The 26,303-nt window shown below is 39.6% G+C and overlaps 1 protein-coding gene across 5 annotated transcripts in view; it reads left to right on the top strand.

Annotated features, from left to right (window-relative positions):
* Nucleotides 1-205: 205 nt before the first annotated feature.
* TRPC3 (transient receptor potential cation channel subfamily C member 3) overlaps nucleotides 206-26,303 on the top strand; it is a 52,443-nt gene continuing 26,345 nt past the window's right edge. Inside the window, exons 1-5 of one of the 5 annotated variants that reach the window (XM_045163159.1) lie at nucleotides 206-1,684; nucleotides 8,329-8,517; nucleotides 19,080-19,244; nucleotides 21,928-22,144; nucleotides 23,877-24,110. In XM_045163159.1, coding sequence (XP_045019094.1) covers nucleotides 917-1,684; nucleotides 8,329-8,517; nucleotides 19,080-19,244; nucleotides 21,928-22,144; nucleotides 23,877-24,110 — 1,573 coding nt within the window. In that variant the 5' untranslated portion in view covers nucleotides 206-916. The remainder of the gene's footprint in view (nucleotides 1,685-8,328; nucleotides 8,518-19,079; nucleotides 19,245-21,927; nucleotides 22,145-23,876; nucleotides 24,111-26,303) is intronic. The other 4 variants (XM_045163156.1, XM_045163157.1, XM_045163155.1 and 1 more) reach the window with 4 other exon arrangements.

Raw genomic sequence — 26,303 nt, 5'->3', positions numbered from 1 at the left:
ACCTACATAATATAGGTCATTAAACAACTCCTATTACAAAGGCATAGTAATTTTCAAAAAATAAATCTAGACTGAATTCTCATTTTATAATTGCTCAATCTTGTCTGTGTCGTTAAAAAAAAAAAAAAAAAAGAATTTTGTTAAGTTTTCTGGAGGGTGGGGGAGTAGGTTGGGATACCCATAATAGAAAAGATAGAAAATCTAAGATCCTGAAAGATAGTACTTGGCCTAAATACTGGACTTTGTGTGTGTGTGTCAATGATCTTATTTAGTTAAAAATATGCAATGACTTATGAGGATTGTTCTGGCCTAATTCTTGAAAATTTATTATCTTTAGCCTTCAAGCGTAGTGCTTTGGTGCCAAGTACCTGTTTGCCCCTATTTTCAAGACTTTTTAAAGCAGCAGTTAACTTTATTCCCACAGGTATGATGAGTCCTGTCTTTACCAGGGTCACAAAGGGAGACCTGGAAATCGTTTATGTTATTATTCCTTATGAATGTCATTCTCTATGGCAGGGGACCCCAACCTCGGGTCAGATCAGCCAGGGCATTAGGTGAGCAATTAAAGTGCACAATAGATGTGATGTAATGTGCAGAAACCATCCCCTCCACCCTGGTGGTAAAATTGCCTCCCACAAAACGGGTCCCTGGTGCCAAAAAGGTTGGTGATGGCTGCTCTGTGGAACAAGAACTCTTGTTCTGAAGGGTTTCTGCTTTCTGGGTTCCAGCAGCCCTTATTAGGTGCAGGTGTAAAACTTCAGGCGAGTCTTAGCGTATGACCTGGCTGTCCTCAGGCCACAGATCTGCCGTGTGTGTGACCTGTACTCCAGACATGGCGCGATATGTGGAAAGAAGCAATATGCCCTAATATTCAACAGCTGGGGTTTTGTTGTTGTTGCTGCTGCTGATTAGGTCAATGGAGGAAAGCCCATCCCTGAGGCGCAAGACGGTGATGCGGGAGAAGGGCCGGCGCCAAGCCGTCCGGGGACCGGCCTTCATGTTCAACGACCGGGGTACCAGCCTCACTGCGGAGGAGGAGCGCTTCCTCGACGCCGCCGAGTATGGCAACATCCCGGTGGTGCGCAAGATGCTGGAGGAGTCCAAGACGCTGAATGTCAACTGCGTGGACTACATGGGCCAGAACGCGCTGCAGCTGGCGGTGGGCAATGAGCACCTGGAGGTGACCGAGCTGCTGCTCAAGAAGGAGAACTTGGCACGCATCGGCGACGCCCTGCTGCTCGCCATCAGCAAGGGCTACGTGCGCATCGTGGAAGCCATCCTCAACCACCCCGGGTTCGCGGCCAGCAAGCGCCTAACCCTGAGCCCCTGCGAGCAGGAGCTGCAGGACGACGACTTTTACGCTTACGACGAGGACGGCACACGCTTCTCCCCGGACATCACCCCCATCATCCTGGCGGCGCACTGCCAGAAGTACGAGGTGGTGCATATGCTGCTGATGAAGGGCGCCAGGATCGAGCGGCCGCATGACTATTTCTGCAAGTGCGGGGACTGCACAGAAAAGCAGAGGCACGACTCTTTCAGCCACTCGCGCTCAAGGATCAATGCCTACAAGGGGCTGGCCAGTCCGGCTTATCTGTCCTTGTCTAGCGAGGACCCTGTGCTCACTGCCCTGGAGCTCAGCAACGAGCTGGCCAAGCTGGCCAACATAGAGAAGGAGTTCAAGGTAAGCTGTGCGCTCCACCGCGGCTGCTCTGCGCGCTCTTCCACTTCCCGGCGAGGTGCCTTCTGCAGTCTGCTCCCAAATCAGTTTTGTCCAGTGGATCTAAAATCTCAAGGGATTGGGAGCGTCGTTCAGAAATGATCTGATGATTTTTCTCTTCTCAGTCCGGTGCTGTGATAAATTTGTTTTAGAAGTGGGTATATACTGGATCAGAGAGCTGTAATGATTGTGCTGCTCTGCGTTCTGGATAGGTGTTAAATAGTACACGAGACTTCTCTTTTGTTGAAGGAGGGATTTAGCTATGATCTTCCTTCCCAGTTCTTCCTCTTTTGTAGTTGTATGGTGGCACCCAATATAGCAATAGTTTTGTATGCACTGTTTATTGGCCCAAACATTTGTATATCCCTTTAGTTAAAAGTCAGAAGACTAATATAAAATTTTAAATGAATGACTAAAGTCATTTTATTTATGACAAAATTGGCTGCAACTGAAATCCACAAATGAAATCTGCAATATTCAGAATGGTGAGCTGTGGCCATTAGGTCACCCAGAAATGTAAAGACAGAAAAGTGGTTTGCTTTAGTAGATTTCCTTATGAGTGAACTTTTTTTTGGACATCATCTCCAGTCAACAGTATTATTTATTTTTATTAAAAACTATACATTAATAGTGGGATGTTTTTTAATTGTTACATTTTCCTATGCATTTCAGATGGTTCTGCCTATTAAATCTAGAGCAGGAGGAGACTTCATAGATCTGGTGAAAGTCAGACTGTTTTCTAGCAGGCTCTTGATTCCTGTTATCCACCAAAGAGGATGATTCTAGGCATCACTTCCTTGAATTATTTTTTGGATGCTGAGTTAATCTTCTTTTTTTTTTATGTTGTGGTGTCAGATCACAGAAAAAGTGATTATTCTGTTTTTTAGGTTTTACTGCAGTTTTTCATACTTATTGAGAGCCACACAAATGCAACTAGCAATATAATTCAAGTTAACTAGTTGAAAGAAAACGGTAGGAAAGTTTTGTGGGGTTTTCCCCTTCCATATATACCAGATTTCCTCGATATCCATCAACACTCATCTTGTGCTGGTGGAGATCTGGCCTTAGTATAATTTTATTTGTTATTTCATTAAGTTCTTTCTAATATGAAGGCTGTGCATATTTATTGTAAAAATTTGGAAAATGTGGGAAAATACAAAGAAGAAAATAAGTATCACCTATATCTATCTAGTCCCTTTGAAAAGATTCCTTATGTGGTATTTGAAAAGATTTATTTCCTTATACCTAAAATGAATTATTTTTGTTTACAGAACTCAGGTAGAGCAAATTCCTAACTTCAAATTCTGTTTTAAAAGAATAGAAGTGCGTTCAGATAAAAGTCTAAATGTCACTTTATTTCATCATAGTGATAAAAAGTATGGGCTTCCCTGGTGGCTCAGATGGTAAAGAATTTGCTTGAAATGCAGAAGACCCGACTTTGATCCCTGGGTGGGGAAGATCCCCTGGAGAAGGGAATGGCTACCCACTCCAGTATTCTTGCCTGGAGAATCCCATGATTAGCAGAGGCTGGTGGGCTATAGCCCATGGGGTTGCAAACAGTCAGACAGGACTTAGTGACTAACACTTTCACTTATCTTAAAAAGTATAATTTTAAATTTATTATTTTACTATTCCAAGGGTCACTCAAACCTTGTTTTTATGCATTTTGCTTGGTATGTACTTAAAGTCTGTATAAGAAATTCTGCAAATATTTTCCTAGATTATGTTTTAATAATTAACAGAAGATGGTGACATATGTAATTCTGCCCAGAGAAGTAGCCTCAGTGAAGTAATGTTAAGAAAATTTGTTATTCATAGTTCTCCCCTTGATGCCAACTAAACCCATATTGATAATACATGAAATCTCCTTTACCCTAACATAAAAAGTCACCTCTGATAACCTTGCAAAGGTGGGAAATGATTACAAATGAAGAGGCAAAAAGAGGAGAAAGCACAACTGAGTTTAAGAAAGCATTCATAAAGCTGCCAGCTATCTAAGGATATGCAAATCAAAATCTCATGGTTCCTTTTTCCTGAATTATATGGAAGGTGTTTGTGTAGTGTAACCATATAAGAGGCAAAATACAGACAGGTCTTTGTAAGTTATGATCTCAAAGGACTACAGGTCTCTCTCTCCTGACTAAGTGTACCTTTTCATTCCCATATTCACTTGTCCTTGTTATTCTTTTCTTATTTTTTATCCTTTACTTTTCTTATCTGTCTGCTTTTCATCACTTTGCCTTCTCATCCCACACTCATGTCCATCTGTCAGGACTTTAGACAGAAAAAATAGTGCTTTCACAGCACTGACCCAGAGACTGCCTCCCTTGAAAGTGCAGAAAGTGAAGCTTCTTTCTAAGTCAGGGTCACTTAATCTGCCCTATTCCATGGTGTTCATTATATTCTTTCCATAAAGACTTTGAACTTAAAGCATTAGCCTTGAAAAAAAGACATGATTTTTTTTTCCATTTCAAATGCATATGAGTATTCATCTTATCAGTGGCCTGTAAGACCCAGTATCTCATCCCTCAGACTGCCATCACTTAGGTGCTTCAGAGAAAGTTCTCAGCCATCGTGCAGTCTTCAAAGGTCCTTGAAGAGTACAGGCAGCATGGTGCCAAAAACATATGAAGGTCATTATCCCAAGTTTGGACATTCTAGGATATAGATTTAGATAGATGAATGGAGGACAGCTTGGTGACAGGTTATTAAAGAAGTATTTTCAATGTGCAAATGCTGTCTGAAGCTATTCTGAGAAACAGAGTATTGGAGAGGCTGAGCTCCATGTTTCATCTTCCAAATGTCAGTGGCTAGGAAGCTAGCCATTTATTAAGCTGAAATTTCCTAATTCTGAATCAATGATGCACTTAAAAAAAGGCATTGTGCTTTCCCTGTGCCTCAGATTTTCCTTTTGTAAAGTAGAAAAACAATTTCAAGTTATATCACAGTAGGACAGTACTACTACTACTACTACTAAGTCACTTCAGTCGTGTCCGACTCTGTGCGACCCCATAGACAGCAGCCCACCCGGCTCCTCTGTCCCTGGGACTCTCCAGGCAAGAACACTGGAGTGGGTTGCCATTTCCTTCTCCAATGCATGAAAGTGAAAAGTGAAAGTGAAGTCACTCAGTCATGTCCCAGCGACCGCATAGACTGCAGCCTTCCAGGCTCCTCTGTCCATGGGATTTTAAGGAAGAGGAAAATAAATGTAGTCCAAAAGCAAGGTAGCATTTGATAGCAGGAAAATACTCTAGGAATCATCCGCCTATACAGACCTCTCATTTTACAAGTGAGAAAACAAAGACAATAGCCAACATACCATCTGCTAAGCCTAGATTTGGGTGCCTAGAGTCCCAGTTCTAGCTCTTCTATGTAACATGCTGTACCTGGTAACATGGAAGCAATTCTGTAGTTGATGTGTACCAAGCACACTCAAAGCATTTAATCCTCATAGCAGCAATAATTTGCTGTGTGGTGTTAAGTTGCCCAGTCATGTCTTACTCTTTGTGACCCCTTTGACTGTAGCCCTCCAGGCTCCTCTCTTCATGGGATTTCCTAGGCAAGAATACTGGAATGGGTTGCCATGCCCTGCTCTAGCGGATCTTCCCAACCCAGGGATTGAACCCGGGTCTCCAACACTGCAGGCAGAGTCTTTACCTGAGCCAGTAGGGAAGCCCAACAGCAATAATAGATAGGCTTATTCTCATCAGAGAGTTCTCACCTTCTGAAATGAAGAAAGTGAAGTGAAGTTGCTCAGTTGTGTCCGACTCTTTGTGACCCCATGGACTGTAGCCTACCAGGCTTCTCCATCCATGGGATTCTCCAGGCAAGAATACTAGAGTGGGTTGCCATTTCCTTCTCCAGGAGATCTTCCCGACCCAGGGATTGAGCCCGGGTCGGCATCGTAGGCAGATGCTTTAGCATCTGAGCCACCAGGGAAGTCAGGAAGTGGTAGAACCAGTATGCAAATCCAGGAAGTCTGGTTTCAGATTTATCGTTTTAACCACTACACTGTCCTGCCTCTTTTATTATTAGGGAAAGGATCTGACAGGAGCAAACCTGCTTAGAGTTGAATTTCAGTTTTCCTGTTAAGAATAAAAAGGGATTAAACCATGAACGTTAAAAACCTGCTGAAACCTGTAGACAGGTTGTGACGAGGCCCAGGCTTCACTGTTCTTCCTCTGGCTTGAGCAGGCCTTCCAGGTTTTGAGTTTCTGCTCTGTAAAGTGGGCTGCAGACCCATCTGGTAAATTTGTGGAGGACCATGGTAATGGAAAAGTCACACAATAAAGATACTCAAGCAAAACTAAATTTAGAGAAAATCATTAGAAAATTTGGACCAGACGAAAGGTCTAAGTTGTGAAGTAGTGAGAGACAGGACCTCATGGTAGAACTGACAGAGTCAGCTGCCAGAGTTCCCTGGGAGCTCTGCATATATTGGCAAAATGGTATTCTGTAAGCCCAATAGAAGAAATCGCCATTACCTCCAGCTCTGATTATTTTCTATACTTGGATAGCAGACTTCTTCCAGGAGGAAATGATTAAATTGTTATGAAAACAAAGTGTTGTCGTTGCAACTTGCTACTTCTTTTTTGCTTCTTGACTGATCTTTTAGTGGATGTGAAAAAAGCACAAAGCTTTCTATAATATCAGATAATTTACAGGTTATAATTTTAAAGATAATGAGTTATTATTTGGGTATTACTGCAGAAGTGGTTTCTATGTTTTATTCCAGAAGAGAAAAAAGTCTTTTTTTACTTCTGATCAATGGAGAATTGGCCATCCTGTGTCATATCAAATCTTATAGAACAGTCTGAACTGCTGAGTAACAGGAGGAAATTTCATTTAAAAAATGTACTAAAAGGGGAGCTTTATATGGAAACAGACATGGATTTAATACTTCTTCTGGATGCTATAATAAAATATTTCATTAGTCTTCCAGGAATGGAAGGCAGATGGATATTTAACTGACACTCTGCATAGAAACCAGAGATTGAACATTTTATTAATTTTATCAGTTGCATGGTACCAAACTTGAATGGAAACCAAAGACTGAAGTTTTTATTCATTTTATTTGTTCCCTTTTGAGGGGAAAAGGATTAACTGCAACTCTTCTTTATCTGAATTTCTGATATCTGAAATGGAAACTATTCTAGTCTGTGTAGCCTTTAAACAGTCTTTCCTTTTATTGTTTATTTTAGTTGGTGTGGTGATTTTTGCACATCAAATCAAGTTAATTATTTAAGGGGAAAAATGGAAATTTTTCGTGTTGTATGAAGATGATTTAAATACTTAAAGTATGATATTTGGAAACCTAGAAATTCTGCCGTCCTAAATATTACCCAGTTTTTAGACATGTACAGTATCTCAGGACATGTTGAAATGAGGAATTATGTTTTCCTCAAGTGTACCAAACTAGATTATCATCTGATTCATTTTCCTGATTTTAGTGAAAGTTGTAGAAGTGGAGCTGGGGCTTGCAGAAGTTAGACATTTTCCTGAGAGATGGTCATTAACACCTGGATTGGAACCAATGGGCTGGAAATAGAGCTCCATTCAGAAGGTAGCAAGGAATTCTGACAAATGCCTTCTACCAGTCCATGGCACTATATAAATATGCTAATGAAATTAAAGATTCACAGATTATTTTTAGCAAGGTGTTAGTTCCAGTGGCCTGAAAAATTTTCTCTCAGGTATTGATATTCTGCAACCCTTGAGAATTCAATTATATATAATCAGACATTTCTCTCCTTCTAGTTCTACAGGACATGATAATGTGCCCTTCAGACAACAAGAAAAAAATACCCTCTGTGTTGGCACCTACCCTCCTCTTTGCTTTCACTGTAAACCGTCATCCTCAATCACAAATGTATGTCAGAAACACTGGGAGAGTGTGTTAACACACTGTTGCCCCTCATCATCAGTTTCTAATCAGGATGTCTTGGGTGGGGTCTGAGAATTTATGTTTCTAAAGGAAATGGCAACCCACTCCAGTGTTCTTGCCTGGAGAATCCCAGGGACGGGGGAGCCTGGTGGGCTGCCGTCTATGGGGTCACACAGAGTCGGACACGACTGAAGTGACTTAGCAGCAGCAGCAACACATGTCCAGGTGCTACTGAGGCTGCTGGTCTGAGGACTACAGTTTGAAAAGCGCTGTCTCCAATAAGGCAATGGATAGTAAACCAGACAGGTTATTTTCATGTATAGTCAGTTTTCTATGTCAGATCGCCACTTAAGGAATTTTCATCATAGAAATGGCTTTGTTTTGGCTTTAAGAAAACTACTGTTTATCTGTACAAGAGAGACACAACTCTCTTTGATACTTTGGCCTTTCAGCATTAAGCATTTAACCACTATTTCTTAATGAAAACCAGTCACTTACTTGCACACCATTTTCAGAACTGTCTTATATGTATTAGGTCCTGGCTAAGGAGGGAGGTGGAAGCAAATCCAGCTGGTATCTAACTCAACAAACCTTGCATTTACCGGGGGGCTAAAACTTCCTGCCCAGAGTTAGGTAGACTTTTTCTAATTTACAAAACCCTTGAACACTTTCCACTGAACTAAAGCACATTCTCTGCATTAAACTCTAACCATCTTGTTCTTAGAATGACTATAGGAAGCTCTCCATGCAATGCAAAGACTTCGTGGTGGGTGTGCTGGATCTTTGCAGAGACTCAGAAGAGGTAGAAGCCATTCTGAATGGAGACCTGGAATCGGCAGATCCTCTGGAGATGCACAGGCATAAAGCTTCACTGAGTCGGGTCAAACTTGCCATTAAGTATGAAGTCAAAAAGGTGAGGGGCCTACTTTCATCCAGCTCCATATTGAAATAAACATGTAATATCAACTATGCCATAATCCTAGGAGAGGTTTTTAAATAATAAAAATAGATGTTATTGACAAAAAGATATTTTTCCTTTATGAAATAGATTAAATGGTATCATGGTGAAGTTGTGAGTCAAGTACCCAGCTCCAATCTTTTCCACTTTTTATCCATTGTCGGATCTTGGATAAATCATTAAACTTCTTTACATTTCATTCTCCTCATATAAAAGGAGAATAACACCACTTACCTATATCAGGGTTTTGGTGGGATTTCAGTGGATTAAGATATGCAAAAGAACTTTGTAAACTGCTCATAGCAATGTGGTTGATGATAATAAAATCTGTTACTTGTATACATTTTTGTAAGGCACTGTTGCATATGTTCTAGTGTTAACCTTGTTACAAGCCTTTGTAATTATCCATCTCATCTATAAAATAGGTGTTTGATGATGAGACTTCTATTCTATAAGGGTACTGAGGTTCACCGGACTTAAATGACATGTCTAAGATCATACAGCTATGGAATTTTATGCAGTTGCCAAAAAAATAAAAATTATGCTTACTTTTTTACTCTGGGTATTGCAGATAGAACTGTTACATGTATGTATTTGCTACTTGTGTGGGGCTATAAATAATTCATATCAATTATAGTTATGTTGTTCCACTCATAATAAAAATCTCAGCTATTCAGAATCTAATCATTTATGCATATTTTACATAACTTGAATTTTTATACTTTAAATCATGAGAAAGTAAGCTATTGTCAGGAGCAGATCAGGTTTCATGAACTGGTCAATCTGTGTATAGTGGAATCTTCTCTTGTTTCTGCAGTGTGGTGTGGTGTTTAAGAGGGCAGACCCTGGAGCTAACTTGCAAGAGTTCAAGTCCTGACTTGTCTTCTCTGTGTGACAGGACAAACCTATTGATCAATCTAAACCTTGTTCTGCTTATTGGTAGTGGAGACAACTACTATTTCTGTTATTTTAAGGATTACGTGAGCTAATGCAAGTAAAGTACTTAGCACAGACATAGTGTTAATACCCAGTGATTGCTCAGTAATTATTCAGTTCAGTTCAGTTGCTCAGTTGTGTCCGACTCTTTGCGACCCCATCACAGCACGCCAGACCTCCCTGTCCATCACCAACTCCCGGAGTTCACTCAGACTCACGTCCATTGAGTCAGTGATGCCATCCAGCCATCTCATCCTCTGTTGTCCCCTTCTCCTCCTGACCCCAATCCCTCCCAGCATCAGAGTCTTTTCCAATGAGTCAACTCCTTGCATGAGGTGGCCAAAGTACTGGAGTTTCAGCTTTAGCATCATTCCTTTCAAAGAAATCCCAGGGCTGATCTCCTTCAGAATGGACTGGTTGGATCTCCTTGCAGTCCAAGGGACTCTCAAGAGTCTTCTCCAACACCACAGTTCAAAAGCATCAATTGTGGTAATTATTAGCTAATCACATTTCTGCATTTGAAAATTCATTCTCAGAATGATGACTCTTGAGACTTCCCTGATGGTGCAGTGGCTAAAACTTTGTGCTCCCAATTCAGGGGACCCAAGTTCAATCCCTGGTTGTGGAACTAGATCCACAACTAAAACCTGTCACAGTCAAAATAAATAAATAATAATGATGATGCTTAAGTTCAGTTCTTAGTCATCAAAGACATTTCATGTTTATTGTGCTGGTTTGGTCCTTAGTGGTAGGTTATAGCCAATTTAAACAGAAAAGAATTGAGTGAGAAATATTAGCAGGCTCACAGAATCTTTGAGAAGTGGAAGAGCAAGATTATCTAAGCTGTGCTTGCAGAAACCTTGCCCAGAGCCAGGCCCAGAACTGACCTAGTAAGGAGGTTTCTATGACCCAAACAGAACAATTCTGCTTCTGCTGCAGAGGGTCAGCTTCCTACCAACAGAAAGGACTTCCTGAGTCCTGCCTGTTGTAAAAGGCTCCTTCCAAATCAGAGGTATGCACACATGTCTCTGACGAGGGGAACCTAGGGCAGTGTTTGCACCCTAGCAGCAGGTGAGCATGGGGGAATCTGTGTGTGTGTGTGTGTGTGTGTGTGTGTGTGTGTGTACACACAGTTCTACCACAATGTAGAGAACTTCCACATTGTGGTGTTCACAAAATTATAGTTGGCAATTAATGACAGATCTCCCCTCTACTTAATAAGAAGTGAAATGTGAAGATTCTCATTAAATGTTGGTGTAAAATAACTTTTCAAGAAGTTGTCAGTAACAAGGTAATTGAATTGGCTCCACTGGCCCCTCTCAGAGCAAGCATGCTAGTTGACATTTTGCTGTACTGGAAGAAAAAGATAGCTTTGAATAAGATTGATATTAAACTGTTTTTAGAAAACTAGACATTTATTCACAGACCTTACAACAGGCATCTCTTGCCTTTAGCTCCTGAGAGGAGAGAATTGATTTCAGTTGTCACTGGTTCTTTGTCATTGCTTTCAAAGTGTCATATTAGCAGAGACAGCTCATCTACAGTTGTGCTTCTGTTAACCAAACTGTCTTCCAGAGTGAATGTCTTCTTGCATGTTAATTTTAAATGAATTGATGTGTAGGGTTACAATGTATGAGGTGTCAGTTAATGATAAATTTCCTGTCAGTTAACCACCAGAAAACAACAGCAAAATGTATCTGGAACTGAAAGGAGATTTAGGACTTTGCACATACTTCTGGTTTTGTCTATTTTATGCTATAAAATGAGTATTAGTTAAAATCTTTTATTTGGAATCTTCACCCAATAAATGCATATAAGAACTTTATTCTGGAATGCCCCCCAAAGCCACAGATCCTCTTTCTTTCTCTCCGAAGATTCCTTCACTCTTCACTCAACACTCACCCATCTCCATCTAGCAAGGAGCAAAAATACTTCCACCCATTTCTGCTACTTCCTTTTCCCATCGTCTCCTTTCTAGTCCCCTAGTAAAATAACCTCTTGGGTTGTAATATTCATGAACCCCACAGACTATGGCACTGAAATTGAGCATAGCTACATGCATGGCATTGGGATTTCAAAATACTTTGTTGTGAAATTTTTCCCCTTGGAATTTAATAAGCATATTTATTCAAATCAGTCCATAATTCCACCAAGGAAACCAGTTTTATATAATGCTAAATTATTTAGATCCCCTAAGAAACTCAAGATGTCTCTTCTACCATCTTTCCAATATCTGCTTCCAATTGTGATTCTGGGTCTATTGAGTTCTTTCTAAGCTCAGAGTTCCCAGGGCTTAGGTCTTCCCTAGGACAATCCCAAGGACAGGGGAACCTGGTGGGCTGTCGTCTATGGGGTCGCACAGAGTCGGACACGACTGAAGCGACTTAGCAGCAGCAGGAATCACTATGAGTTCACCCCAGGCCTTAGAGACTCAATGACAGTTAATCAAGAAAATGAAAACACAAAAGATCTGAATTGAAGTCTGAACATGAGTTTAATGTTTATGTGAGAAAAGATTTTTTCAGTATAAAAGCAGTAGAAAAAATAGAAAACAAAAATATAAGTTATTTAACCATATGTAACTTAAAACCTCTATACATCAAAAAGATCATAAAAAAGGTAAAGGGCAAACTAGGAAAAATTTTTTCTATACTATAACTTAGAGAGACAGAGGATTGATATTCTTTTTTTTTTTGTTTGTTTTTAAACAGGTCATTCCTTTCCCTTTAAAAAAATTGTTTATTTATTTTTGGCCACACTGGGTCTTCATTGCTGCATGTAGGCTTTCTCTAGTTGCCACAAGCAGGGGCTGCTCTCTAGTTGCGGTGCTCAGGGCTCCCTTTTTGCAGAGCATCAGCTCTGGAATGCATGGTTCAGTAGTTGTGGCATGTGGGCTTAGTTGCTCTGAGGCATGGGGGAATCTTCCCAGACCAGGGACTGAATTTATGTCCTCTGCATTGGCAGGCAGATTCCTAACCAGTGGACCACCAGGGAAATCCCAGGAATGATGCTCTTAATAACCAAAGTGCACAAACAAATTTATAGGGAAAATTTCCAAAGGTCTATAGAAGAATAAGCAAAAAGCTTCTATAGGTAGGTAATTCACAGAAAAGAAAATTCAAATGGCTAGCAAATGTATTTAAAAATTTCAAACCCTCTAGTAATATGAGATGCATCAGTTCAGTTCAGTTCAGTTCAGTTGCTCAGTCGTGTCTGACTCTTTGCGATCCCATGAATTGCAGCACTCCAGGCCTCCCTGTCCATCATCAACTCCCGGAGATCACTCAAACTCACGTCCATTGAGTCAGTGATGCCATCCAGCCATCTCATCCTCTGTCGTCCCCTTCTCCTGCCTCCAATCCCTCCCAGCATCAGAGTCTTTTCCAATGAGTCAACTCTTTGCATGAGGTGGCCAAAGTACTGGAGTTTCAGCTTATGCATATTATCATATAAATACCATCTGCCCTCACTCAAATTATTAAAAAATTAAAAATTATAAAAAATTACAATTCTCAGCACTTTTAGTGAAATGAACAATCATATAGTACTGGTGGGGGACAAACAATAAGACATTCTCTGTGAGGGAATGGATGTTGAAGATTATTCATCTCTGAGTTACTTCTGAGTCTCTAAGGTAACTCATACAACTAAAAGATAGTAAATGTTGTTACTGTTTGCAGTTACACACATTATTCTACAAAAGAGAATGGAACAGAGTGGAGGGTGAAAAAAAAAGAAAAGAAAAGAAGTACAAGAAAAGTAACTTTTAGGCAAAAGCATTCGTTGTTTTCCAATTAGAGTAATGGACTATTTGCCCCCCAAAAGTCCCAAGCTCTAATTATGACTGTACCTCTGTCCTCTGACTTGTGGATTAATATCAATCCATACCCGCCCATAAAAATAACACCTACCTCAAGTGAGCCTTGTCTATTTTAAGGAAGACTGTGACAAAGATAAAGGATACCAGAACTTGATGGACCATTGAATCTGGACAATCAACCTCTTGAGAAAGAGGAGAACTTTCCTGAGTTCTTCCTCTTTCCTCTATTTCCTCCAACAGTGAGATTAGGTTTAACTATGGAAAGATCATGTAGAAAAGAGATATGCAGCAATATAGACACCTAAAATTATCCACTGTATTTGCAGAAAATGTGCAAAGAAGGTCCAGAAATTGAGCAATGCAATGAAAGAGTGGTAAATCCACTGCAGAGACTTTGGGCTGAATGTGTTGGCCAGAGCGGGAATGGGTTCTGCATGTAAGACCTCTGCCAGGTGTGTGCCCAGGCACGGAGAGGTAACAGTGGGTCTCCTGATAGCAGCATTTTGTATTTAGTAGGTTTGAAATACAGAAAACATGTACAGTATAAGTTTTCAGTATTTTTAAAATTTTTATATTTTTGAAGCATGGTTGATTTACAATGTTGTGCCAATCTCTACTATACAGCAGAGTTCTTCACAATTCAAAGAACTTCAAAAAGCTGAATGACCTAGTTTCTGTTCACAAGAATATTTGCTTTTAAATATTATAAACTGTGGCTCCAGCAATAAAAACAAAAACAGAGTGTTCCTACCATGTTCCTGTACAACAGTATTCCAGTATTCCCTTAAATATAGTTCTTGGAAAAGCTAATTTGATAAAGAAGACAGTGTAATGTGGATTTTATTTAAGTTGAAATTTATCAGCTGCCCCTATTGGTGGCTCAGTTTATAATCTATCAGTTATTTGGCAGGGAATAAAGTTTGTTCTCTATGCTCCAGGAGTTTTATTCCACTGAAAGACTGAGATTTTTCTTGTATGTCAAGCATTTTCCCTTTAAATCGGAAAACCTCAAATAAGGGTATTATTTCTGTAATGGTTTCAATTTATTGGTCCACTGAAGTTAGGAAACTGCATACAAATTTTATTCAGCTTGCTATGACTGGTGTGGCAGCACAAAGAGATGTTTTAGGAAGTAAAACAGTTTTAAGAGATAAAGGTTACTGCCCTATTTTGAAGTCATTGAAAACAGCAAAACTCATCTCCTAAGGGGATTAGCTTCTTTGCCCTCACTTACTACTATTATATTGGTTTTATTTTCTTTTAAAAACTGTTCCTTGTGTGCTTGTATTAGGATTTTAAATCATCAGAGGAAACTGTGTTTTCTTTCCGTGGATTAAAAGCAAACAACAGATGCCATATGGTGCTGTATTATGATCTCAGTCATGGGTGTAGAAAACAAGATTATGGTTACCAGGGATAAGAGGGGGAAGGGATAAATTGGGAGATTGGGACTGACATATACACACTACTATATATTAAATAGATATTAATAACTAATAAGAAACTGCTGCACAGGGAACTCTACTCAGTACTCTGTAATGGCCTATATGGGAAATGAACCTAAGAAAGGGCTTCCCTGGTGGCTCAGTGGTAAAGAATCTGCTTGCCAATGCAGGAGACATGGGTTCGATTCCTGGTCTGGAAGATCCCACATGATGCAGAGCAACTAAGTCTGTGTGCCACAGCTAATGGGCCTGTGTTCTGGAGCCCAGGAGCCACAACTAATGGGCCTGAAGTCCTGGAGCCTGTGCTCCACAACAAGAGAAGCCACATGCAATGAGAAACCCATGCTTTGCAACTAAAGAGTAACCCTACTCACCACAACTAGTGAAAATCCCTCCTGGCAACAAAGACCCAGCACAGCCAAAAAATAAATAAATAACTAAATAAAATTATTTTTTAAAAGACTCTAAAAGAAAAAATGGGTATATGTATAACTGATTAACTTTGCTGTACACCTGAAATGTATGCAGCATTTTAAGTCAACTATACTCCAATAAAAGTTTTTAAAAAGAAATAAAAAGGTAGAGTTAGTACTATGAGATACACCTGAATTAAGCTGAATTTTAAAGCTTAATTTTAAGCTGAATTTTAAAGTATAATAAATGCAGTACAAACAGCATGATTTTCACTAGTATTTAACATATATTAAGTGTTTGCATTGTATTGTACAAGTTACACCAGGTCAAAGATTGATCTTTACATAAGGCCATGTGTAAAGGATTGATTTCCACCAAGTCTTTAGAGCTTTGTAAACCTTGTACAGTATAATTAATGCCATAAAGCATTTATAGATTTAAATGTAAAGATTAGCTCAAGGATGGAGAGGAAGAAGAGGGAGCCATGCTACAACATTAATATTTCTGTACTCAGGAGTTTGAGACCTAAGAAAGAAAAGCTGGACACTCACAAAAGGGAAGTGTGTCCATCAATTTCATACGAACACATGCCCAAGTGTCTTTTAACTTCACGTGGATTTTCTGTTTTACAGAAACTTTAAACTATTAAAAAAAGAAAAAAAAGTGCATGTTGACTTCACAAGTGTTAATCTGGTTTGATGACATTGTATTCTCCACCTGTAGATTTCTCTGAATGCACCATCCTATTCCTAAGCTGCCTGGCTGGAGTCATGGGACTGCCTTTTATTTACATCTATCCCTCTTGGGATCATCCAGACCCCAAGACATTTGGACCAACATTCAAAATTAAGACTGTTTTAAATGCTGATTGTTTATCTTGGCAAGTACATGGACTCCAAGTCTCTGTTCTAATAACTTTTTCACATTTATGTAGAGCTTACTGTGTACCCTAGAGCAGGGACCATTTATGACTTACTGAAACAACTGATGCTCCCTTTTCATCTTCTTGAACCAAATACTGAACACCTGCCTGGCACCTATGAAGGGTTTATGACGTTGTAAAGAATAAAATGAATTAATGAATGAGACAGGCATTTAAGAACCGTGGAGGAGATGAGGATTTTTAACACAGAAGGAGGGGTGAAGCAGGAACATAAGGGTCCAGTAGAGTACAGGGCAGAAGTGGAAATTTGGAGAAATTTTCAGCAAGAATCCTAGGAAATTGTTACACAGACCCCGAGGAAGCCTTCAACTTTGATTATATTTCATCATGAGTTTAAATAATGGCTGCATTGGTCTTGAAATACTGTTTTCAAAAATTAGAACTTTGAAAGAGTTCTTGAATCTTGAATTTGGGAAGAAGATCTAATATATGCTTAGAAGCTGGCAATAACCTGTGAGCCTCTGGATCTGGGATTTCTATAACTGAATTGAAAGAAACTTACAAGATAAAATGCTCCCCTTTGCATTGAACTCAACAAGCAATAAAGAAAAATTGCACCTTATTCTTAGTAGTTTCAATCTCCCCAATCCTACTAGTTTCTGTTATTGGGGAAAAAATTCAGTTACGAATGTCAAACCTGATATTTGTAAATTCATCCTCACCACCTCTGCACAGAGTTGGCAGCTGTCATAGCAAAGTCAGTGGATCTCCCAGAGGGCGGGTGCACACTGGGAGAAAGAGGTTTTATATTTTTTTTCTCTTCTTGTTTTAAAATTAGAACAGCTGATTGGAAACTATACACCACTGAGTGAAGACCTGTTTATTTCCTTGTAGGTATGCTATTGTTAAATATCCAAGTAACTAGAAGAATTGCCTAGAGTTACTAAAAAGCATTCAGATAATTTCCTGGAACTTGATTAGAGTTGAATGCTCTGCCTAGGAGGAACCACAGCTGCTTCTTTTGCATGTCAGAATTTGCAAAAACATTTCACATTTCACGAGTACTTCCTAACAGGTTCTCTGTTGTTTATTGCATTTATATAGAAGATAGTGATTCATTGATTTTTGTGTTGCTAAGCACTCTTTTTTAAAAATATATCAACACTCATAGTTGAATTGTGAGTGACCCTGAATAATTCCCAAGCTTGGGCAAAGTACACCCGGCCTTTCAAAGAAAGGCATATCCAACAAATGGGCACCTTTTGACATAGGGACCTTTTTACAGATACATTCTGCTCCCTGAATAAAGACAAGGCCTTAATGAAATCCCACTCCTTCTAAATAGATTCAGACAGATGACAGTGAAATCAGATGGCAAAAATAAAATAATAAAACAAAAAAATAAAATAGCGAGGTTTAATTTGCTTTTTTTTTTTTCCTGATTAAAGCTGTAGTTATAAAAGAACTGATGGAGATAAATGTTTGTATGGGTTTTTTTGACCTCTGATAGAGGAAGCCACAGAAAGAGTACAGATTACTAAAATAGGAAGAAGTGGTATTTGATGCCAGTTCCTGGAAGCATAGCAAATGTGGATTAAGCATAATATTTGGAAATTCATTGAGTTTTTGCAGATCTTTTGCATATTTGCTATGGTAGAACATACATACACATAGGACACATCGTGTATACATTTTTCATAGTTGTAGCAGTTTAGGAGTTGCTCATGGAACAATAAATCCAGCTTCCCAGGTGGCACAGTGGTAAAGGACCTGCCTGCCAATGCAGGAGATGCAGGAGACAAAAGTTTCATCTCTGGGTGGGAAGACCCCCTGGAGGAGGAAATGGCAACCCACTTCAGTATTCTTGCCTGAATAATCTCATGGACAGAGAAGCCTGGCAGGCTACGATTCATGGGGTCGCCAAGAGTCAGACAGGACTGAGCATGCACGTGTGCACACACAAAACAAAAACACATTTCTCGTTGAGCCATCAGTTCAGTTCAGTTCAGTTCAGTCGCTCAGTTGTGTCTGACTCTTTGCTACCCCATGAATCACAACACGCCAGGCCTCCCTGTCCATCACCAACTCCCAGAGTTCACTCAGACTCACGTCCATCGAGTCAGTGATGCCATCCAGCCATCTCATCCTCTGTCGTCCCCTTCTCCTGCCCCCAATCCCTCCCAGCATCAGAGTCTTTTCCAATGAGTTAACTCTTCACATGAGGTGGCCAAAGTACTGGAGTTTCAGCTTTAGCATCAGTCCTTCCAAAGAACACCCAGGACTGATCTCCTTCAGAATGGACTGGTTGGATCTCCTTGTAGTCCAGGGGACTCTCAAGAGTCTTCTCCAACACCACAGTTCAAAAGCATCAATTCTTCGGCGCTCAGCTTTCTTTGCAGTCCAACTCTCACATCTATACATGACCACTGGAAAAACCATAGCCTTGACTAGACAGACCTTTGTTGGCAAAGTAATGTCTCTGCTTTTGAATATGCTATCTAGGTTGGTCATAACTTTCCTTCCAAGGAGTAAGCGTCTTTTAATTTCATGGCTGCAGTCACCATCTGCAGTAATTTTGGAGCCCAAAAAAGTAAAGCCTGACACTGTTTCCACTGTTTAGCCATAGGGTCCAATAAACCAAATAACAATTTTCTTTTCCATTTTGAACTGAATACAAGTAAGCTGGCAGACAGCAAGATGGGACATGTTTCCACAAAGAAAAGCATATGTCACCCATATTCCAGAGAGAAGTCTGTGAATATGGAGAGTTTCGATCAGAAAGAATTCTGATGAAGAACAACATCATTTGTGTTTCCACTTTAGTTCATGTAATAGTTCTGAAGCAACTTTGAAAAATAGAGGGAAGGTAAAGAATATTGCCAGAACCTTCCAATGCCTATATTCTGGAAAGATATGCATTAATATCTCTAGGATACACCTGCTTTAGAGTAGCTGGACTGTTGACAATGACGTGGTAACCTACCTCTCTCTCTCCTTCTCTCTCTGTCCCGACCAACAGTTCGTGGCTCACCCCAACTGCCAGCAGCAGCTCTTGACAATCTGGTACGAGAACCTCTCAGGCCTGCGGGAACAGACGGTAGCTATCAAGTGTCTGGTGGTGCTGGTCGTGGCCTTGGGCCTTCCGTTTCTTGCCATCGGCTACTGGATCGCACCTTGCAGCAGGGTACCGGCTTTTCCACCCCTGTTTCCTCTGTGGTTGGTGTACCATGTCCTTTGAGGATGAAAAAGGAAAAAGCTTCCTGCTTAAGGCTCTTATCAGTTTTACAGCTGAATGTTAATTGACTCAAGAGCATCAATTCTGCTTTTTAATGACTGGATTAGTTCTAATAAGGGATGAAAAAGGATTTGGTCCTGGTGGGATAGGTCCTATTCACAGGCATATAATACTTAGGCTTTTAAGATAAAAATCTCTGGCCACAATGATAGGGAGGAGGAAAAGCTGCTTCTGTGAAGGAGCAATCGTGTCCTATTTTCTGGCTTAATAAATAGTCCACCAGGCTGGCCTACGGAAGAGGAACAGCCCTACTGCGGTGGTTCCAAGAGACATTTAACTTGAAAACTGAAAAGGCAGCTTGGTTGAACCTGTGAAAAAGATCTGAGACTGAGTGTGTGAAACATGGTTGTGAACAGTGGTATCATCCAAAGTCTTAAAGAGAGTGCATACCAGGTTCCCCAAGCCCTTTGTTCCTCTAGGAGATTCAAAAAAATGTAGAATTGGGGTCTGGGGGCTTTTGGATTTTTATAGATTCTTTATCTTCTTAGTTTTGTTTGAATCATTTTTGTTCACGACCTTTATCCCCCTCTCAACTTGGCCAGTATACAGTCCATTTAATTGTGCCTAAGAGATCCCTTAAATAAGATGCGGACAGGAATAGGAGTCACGCTAACAGAATCTGTGTTCGGTTAATGAAGGGCACTGCCAGGGAGAGGCAGCAGTTCTGAGATCCTTTAATCCTGTTTTTATATTCCCAAATCTGGTTTTGTTTAAATGGAGGCAGTTTCAGGCCAAATGAATCAAGGCCACTCAAGAGTGACCCTGGAAATCCGTCATCTGTCTTCCCCCACAGAGTCCTGCTTCAGGCCCATATATGTGAGAATATTCATCCATCTCACTTCATTGTTGATCTGCCCATGTAGTTTAAGGCAGAAAGGTTGTCATTTTGAGCAGTTTTGATCATTCAACTAAGTTCCTTTGTTTTGAATCATGATTCTGATAATACGAAAGACTAAATAAAAACTTACAGATAAGGAGAGAGTGTGCATTTAAAGCAAAAATTGTATCCCACTCAAATAACTTCCCCTTTCTGGGGGAAATGAATTGGAAAGGTTGGGTTTATATGTATGTGTCTCTTGGGGCCACTCACTCAGTTAAAACGTATTGGGTTTGAAGTAGGTATCTTGAAGTCCATTCTTTTTTCTCTTAGCGCAGCTGAGGATGTGTGGACTCTGCCCAACAGAGAAAGGAAAGGAGGGAATTGAGTTGTTCCTGGAGCCCGCATTTATACCTGCCATACACCACTTATCCTGTGGTGAAAAGATGGTATAGTAAGAATTCTCCACATGTATCCCATTTTTAAGATAGGCAGACTGCTTTTTTTTTTTTCCATGTTACTTAACATTTTCAAAGATCAGCCTTTAGAAGAAAAGAGACTTGGCAGCTCCCTGCAAATCACTTTGTGCTATGGATAAACTACCCGGACATGCCCTCTCTGCAGCTGTGGAACAGCACAGTGATATGTAAATGTGCGGTTTATTTTTCTATGTCTAATATGGAAAATGTGACATTTGTCTGTGTGCATTCATGTCCAACCCCAGAAATGCTTGACATTCTTTGGTTATTTGTTAACATCAAATTAAGGTTCTGGATATACAAAAACATTTGTTTGAAGTTACAGCCTTTTAAATGTGAACCTTGGTGCTTTTTAAGGTCACACACTGAGTTGGAAAGTAGGGTCTGAGAATAGAGAACTTATTTGATGAATCTACCAAATGTACCTAATTCTTAGACTGCAGAAACCCTTGGAACAGGGGAATTGTTTTTCACTTCCACCAAAACACAGAGCTCTTAAGGACATTATATCACAGGGGATTTTAAAACAGTTACCTTAAAATCATTATAAACTGAGCTTTAAAAATGCTTTTTCACTGGTTATATAATTTTCCAAAACCAGGGATGACTTTTAATATTAAGTTAACCTACTTAGAGGTTTTAATTACTGGGTATCTCTCTATTTTTTTGGATAGTAACAGATAAAATATTTATGTTGGTTATAATATTTTTTGCCTTTTTATATTGTACAGAGTACAAATTGATTTAGGAATAGTTAGAAGTGAAAGTTACTTCCATGGTAGTAAATATTTTTTCATCTTCAAAGGGTTTGTAATGTGCTACAAACACATCATAACATTTCAATTATAAATGAATGAGTCTACAAACTCATCATAACATTTCAGTTATAAAAAAAAATACACATTACAAATTCGCAGTTTCTTTCCCTGGATTCTAAAAACCTTGACACTGCATAGTCTTTCACATAAAAATAAGAATAACAAGTATATGCCTTGTAATTTCCAGAAATGCATCTGTGAATGAAGTACATCCTAAGACAAATTGGATATTTAGAAACAATGAAGTTTGAAGACTTCTTAAATTATTCTTAAAGGAAACATCCCCTAAAAGGAGTAATTTTCACCATGTGTAGCTCTTCAGAACAAAAGCAGAATTTTGAGTGTTCTCACTTCACTTTTTTTTTTTTATCCTATGTATATAGTAGTTTTCATAAGTGGAAGCCAGATTTTCTGAAGTTAAAGGTTTTGGATTGTTTTGTTTTGTTGCCTCATTACAGCTGGGGAAAGTTCTGCGAAGTCCTTTTATGAAGTTTGTAGCACACGCTGCTTCTTTCATCATCTTCCTGGGCCTGCTTGTTTTCAATGCCTCAGACAGATTTGAAGGAATCACCACATTGCCAAACATCACTGTTATCGACTATCCCAAACAGATTTTCAGGGTGAAAACCACACAGTTCACTTGGACTGAAATGCTCATTATGGTCTGGGTTCTTGGTAAGCCTTTTATTTTGAGTATTCTAATTTCTACCAAATATAGCATCTATATCATGATTGCCATTTTCTATTTAAAATTCTATGTTATGTTATATGGTGATAACATCACCATTGTAAGATAAACAGAATAGAAAGTAATGGAATAATTTGGCAGCTTGATGATGCTGACGGATATCCCTTACCACTAAATACAAATTTTATGAGTAACATGAGCTTAATTATAAATGCATTAATATTAATATCATGTTTCAGAAATCGAAATTCAATTATTGAATAAAATGCAACCCTAAAAATGTGACCCACTGTGATGATCAAGCATTTAATTGAAATAGTTCTGCAATAACCTAGTGGCCATTAACTGATGATTAAAGAACATTTATTGCTTTCGTTTCAGAGGTTTTTTTAAGGAGAGTTTCCATTTTAGGAATGTTTGTTACTTCACCTCACAATAGCCCATTTGGGGATTTTTTTCTTTGCTTTTTGTTGGCTGGGCTGTGAGGCATGTGGGATCTTACTTTCCCGACCAGAGATTGAAGCCGTGCCCCCAGCATTGGAAGAACAGAATCTTAACCACTATACCGCCAGAGAAGTCCCACAATAGCCCGTTTTGAACAGCAGCTATGTTAAAGTAAACATTTTAAGCAATATGATAAAAAAAAATGGAGATTGAAACCATATTATTGATTGATCACAAATCCAAAGTCAATTTTGTGTATTATTTCACCCAGCATGTTTCTTGGTATCATCTCAATTCCTGAATTAATGGATTGCTTCTCCTCTAATTAACTTCTGTGGTCTTCACCTGGATCAAGTGATTGTTTTATGAATTTTATTTTGAGCCACTACATTTCTTTTAAAAATTCTACAGTACTTTCCCCTTATGTAGTCAGGCATGCCTGTGTGGTAGTCATATCTGACTCTCTGCTACCCTATGGACTGATGGGCTCCTCTGTCCATGGGATTCTCCAGGCAAGAATACTGGAATGGGTTGCCATACCTTTCTCCAGGGGATCTTCCCGACCCACGGATCAAACCCTCATCTCTTACACCTCCTGCATTGATAGGCAGGTTCTTTACCACTGGTGCCATCTGGAAACAGTTGTTAAATTGATATATTTTGTCTTCTTCCCCCAGAACATTTTCTGCTTTCAGTTTCTTCATAATGCCCTAGGGTCTCCTGCTTAATTTTCCAAGAATTCCTCACCTTTTCAGCATTCAGCATGAAGCTGAGATGAGACGAGAGGGTAGGGGAATGAGGGAAGTGTTCCCGGATGATTGGAAAACTGTTCTTGTTAAAAGTGTATAGTAGGTTTCTCAATTAAGGGCTTATTTCTCCAGTAATCACCATTATTTGGTGATTAATCATTGTCATTTTATAAAGATGAATTTTCTCCTTTCCTCCATGTGTTTCATGGGGCAAAATCATTTGATTTGAAGAGCCTTCCTTATTTCCCTCCCTCCCTTCTTCCCTACCCCCATAAGAGTAGCACCATTTCTGGTGCCACATTTAGAACTATATTTCACCAAAATCTAACTTGGTGGAGTGAATCATTCCTTTAGTCAAAGCTTCTTTCATGTAACTCTGCCCAGCACTTCTATGGGCTGTAGTCAAGTCAGTGCTTTATGGTACCTAGTGGCATGCTTTACACACGGGGCATGTTATAGGTAGGGACTCTTAGCTTCTCAATCCAAGGTATAAACTCTTGTCTGTAACATGTGTGTCTTGTGACAGGAATGATGTGGTCTGAGTGCAAGGAGCTCTGGCTAGAAGGACCCAGGGAGTACATTTTGCAGTTGTGGAATGTTCTAGACTTTGGCATGCTCTCCATCTTCATCGCTGCTTTCACGGCCAGATTCCTGGCTTTCCTTCAGGCAACGAAGGCACAACAGTATGTGGACAGTTATGTTCAAGAGAGTGACCTCAGTGAAGTTACACTACCACCAGAGATACAGTATTTCACTTACGGTAAGTTATCAGGCCCAGAGTCCTCTTATGTCTCAGGAGAAGATATTGGAACCACATTTTGGACGGAAATGCCCCTGAAGGGTATGTTTAATATGAAATGCATGTTGAAAGTATAGAGAGAGTGGAGACAGCATGAACTTTAGAGCTGTATAAAACTGGATTCATGTCAAGACACTGACCCTCCCTTGCTGTGTGACCTTGTTCAAATTAATTTACTTCTCTGTGCCTCAGTTTTCACATCTAGAAAAAGGAGGTATTTCAAGGTGGAAGGAAATCACCTTTAAGCCAAAGAACATAGTTACTCTAAAATATTCTTAGGACATGGAATTGTCATAATTAGGGGGAGAAAATAGCTTGATAAACTGCTTAATGTGAAAGATGAGTCCCTGAGAACTTGGGTTAGAGGAGATAAAATAATAAAAAGTGCTAAAAACTGCTGTAACAGAAGTGAGCAAAAATTCAGCAGAGGCAGGAAATAGGAGCTAAAGTGATGATGAGCATGTAAGCTTCGCAGAACCGGCAGAAATTCTGGGGAGGATATTGTGCTTCTCAAGACACCATGGGGTGGAGTTCCTGCCAGTCTTCTCTAGGTCAGGAGAGCAGGGAGATACCCAGGGACCTTCAGTCTGCACAGACACTGATGCCATCCCTGCCCACTGCACACCGATGTGAAATCATGTTAGCCTCCCTTCCCTTAAGGCCTAACTGGGGAGCTGCGATGAGCTAATTTTAATATAGCTGCAAAATCTTAAACCTGGAAAAGACTTTAGCAGTTAGCATATAAACCTCATTTTACAGATAAGGAAAGTTAGGCGCAGAGTTTAAATGCATTCTGACTGTGAGGAATGACTGTATAAGTACATCGTGATGCATACCAGCAGCATGTTAACATTGTTGAAGAAGACTGGGTGCCTGCTCTAAGATGAAGGTGTATGCATGACCGACAAGGACACAGTGTATAGCACAGGGCACTCTGTTCAATGTTACGTGGCAGCCTAGCGGGGAGGGGAGTTTGGGGGAGAGTGGATGCCTGTAGATGTATGACCGCATCCCTTTGCTGTCCTCCTGGAACTATCACAACACTGTTGATTTTTATACTCCAGTATAAAATGAAAAGTTTTTAAATACATAAATAAATAAAATGAAGATATTAATGTTTTACAGACTGTGAAATGTAAGCACATTATCTCTTATTGTCACCAGGCAAAGGTTTTTATATACCAGTGAGGCCAGATCAAATGAATAAATGAATACTATTTATAATTAAGGAATTAGCTTGGATTGTATTTGTGTGTAACAGATATCATGACTATTTCAGTACCTCTTTATTTAAATTTACTTGTGTGTGTTTATGACTGTGAAGGGGAATTTGTGAATTAGGCTTCACTCCTTATTATGATTTTGATCAAGTTTTTAACCTAAGCCTTGATTTCTGTATCTTTAAGAAGAGAGTGACTACCTTAAATCCATAAGATCATTGAAAGCATAGTGTCTGCTACGTATTAAACATCCAATAAATGTTCATTTTTGTTGAAATGTGTGCAGTGTACCTTCTGGGAGTGACCCAGTTTGCACAGAATTAACCACACAATGTTTAGGTGATCTTCCAGAGAAATGAGTATCCAGTTGTCTGCTGTGAACTTACTGGAGTGACCTTGAAAGGCGTGTTGGGGGTCCTCATTTAGAATCTGTCTCTAAGACTTTTGCACTTCAGTAGCGTTTTATACTTTCCAGGGACCAGCTATGTTGCTCAGACATCATGCTGACAAGCACTATTGTGATTCAGTGACCTTCTCACTTTTTGTGATATCACATTTTACTTGCATAAGCTGTTAGATGAACTAGTTTCCCCATGAAATATGGAAAAGAACATGTGTGCCAACTGAGCCTGTGGCATGATGAAATGGCTGGGCGATAAACCTGGTAACTGAGGGGGCAAACCAATCAGATCAGCTGTTTTGTCGTCATGGACACAGTCTGAACTTAATGAAGCATTTTCAGCTCTTTTTTTCATCTTTTGTACTTGATTCTATTTCTTCTCAATGTGAAGTCTGTTTTGTATCTTTCTAATAGTGTTTCCTCCATTAAAAGAAACCACATGAATGTAGAATTCATGTGTTTCTAGTTTAATATGAAAAATAGTGTCTGGACAGTTAATTAAATGTGGAGTAGTTTCAACTGAGATAATAACCA

This window comes from Bubalus bubalis, chromosome 17 (assembly GCF_019923935.1).
Source record: "Bubalus bubalis isolate 160015118507 breed Murrah chromosome 17, NDDB_SH_1, whole genome shotgun sequence".
NCBI classification, from domain to species: Eukaryota; Metazoa; Chordata; class Mammalia; order Artiodactyla; family Bovidae; genus Bubalus; species Bubalus bubalis.
The sequence above is the reverse complement of the archived record's forward strand: the minus strand, read 5'-3'. Positions and strand labels throughout refer to the sequence as shown.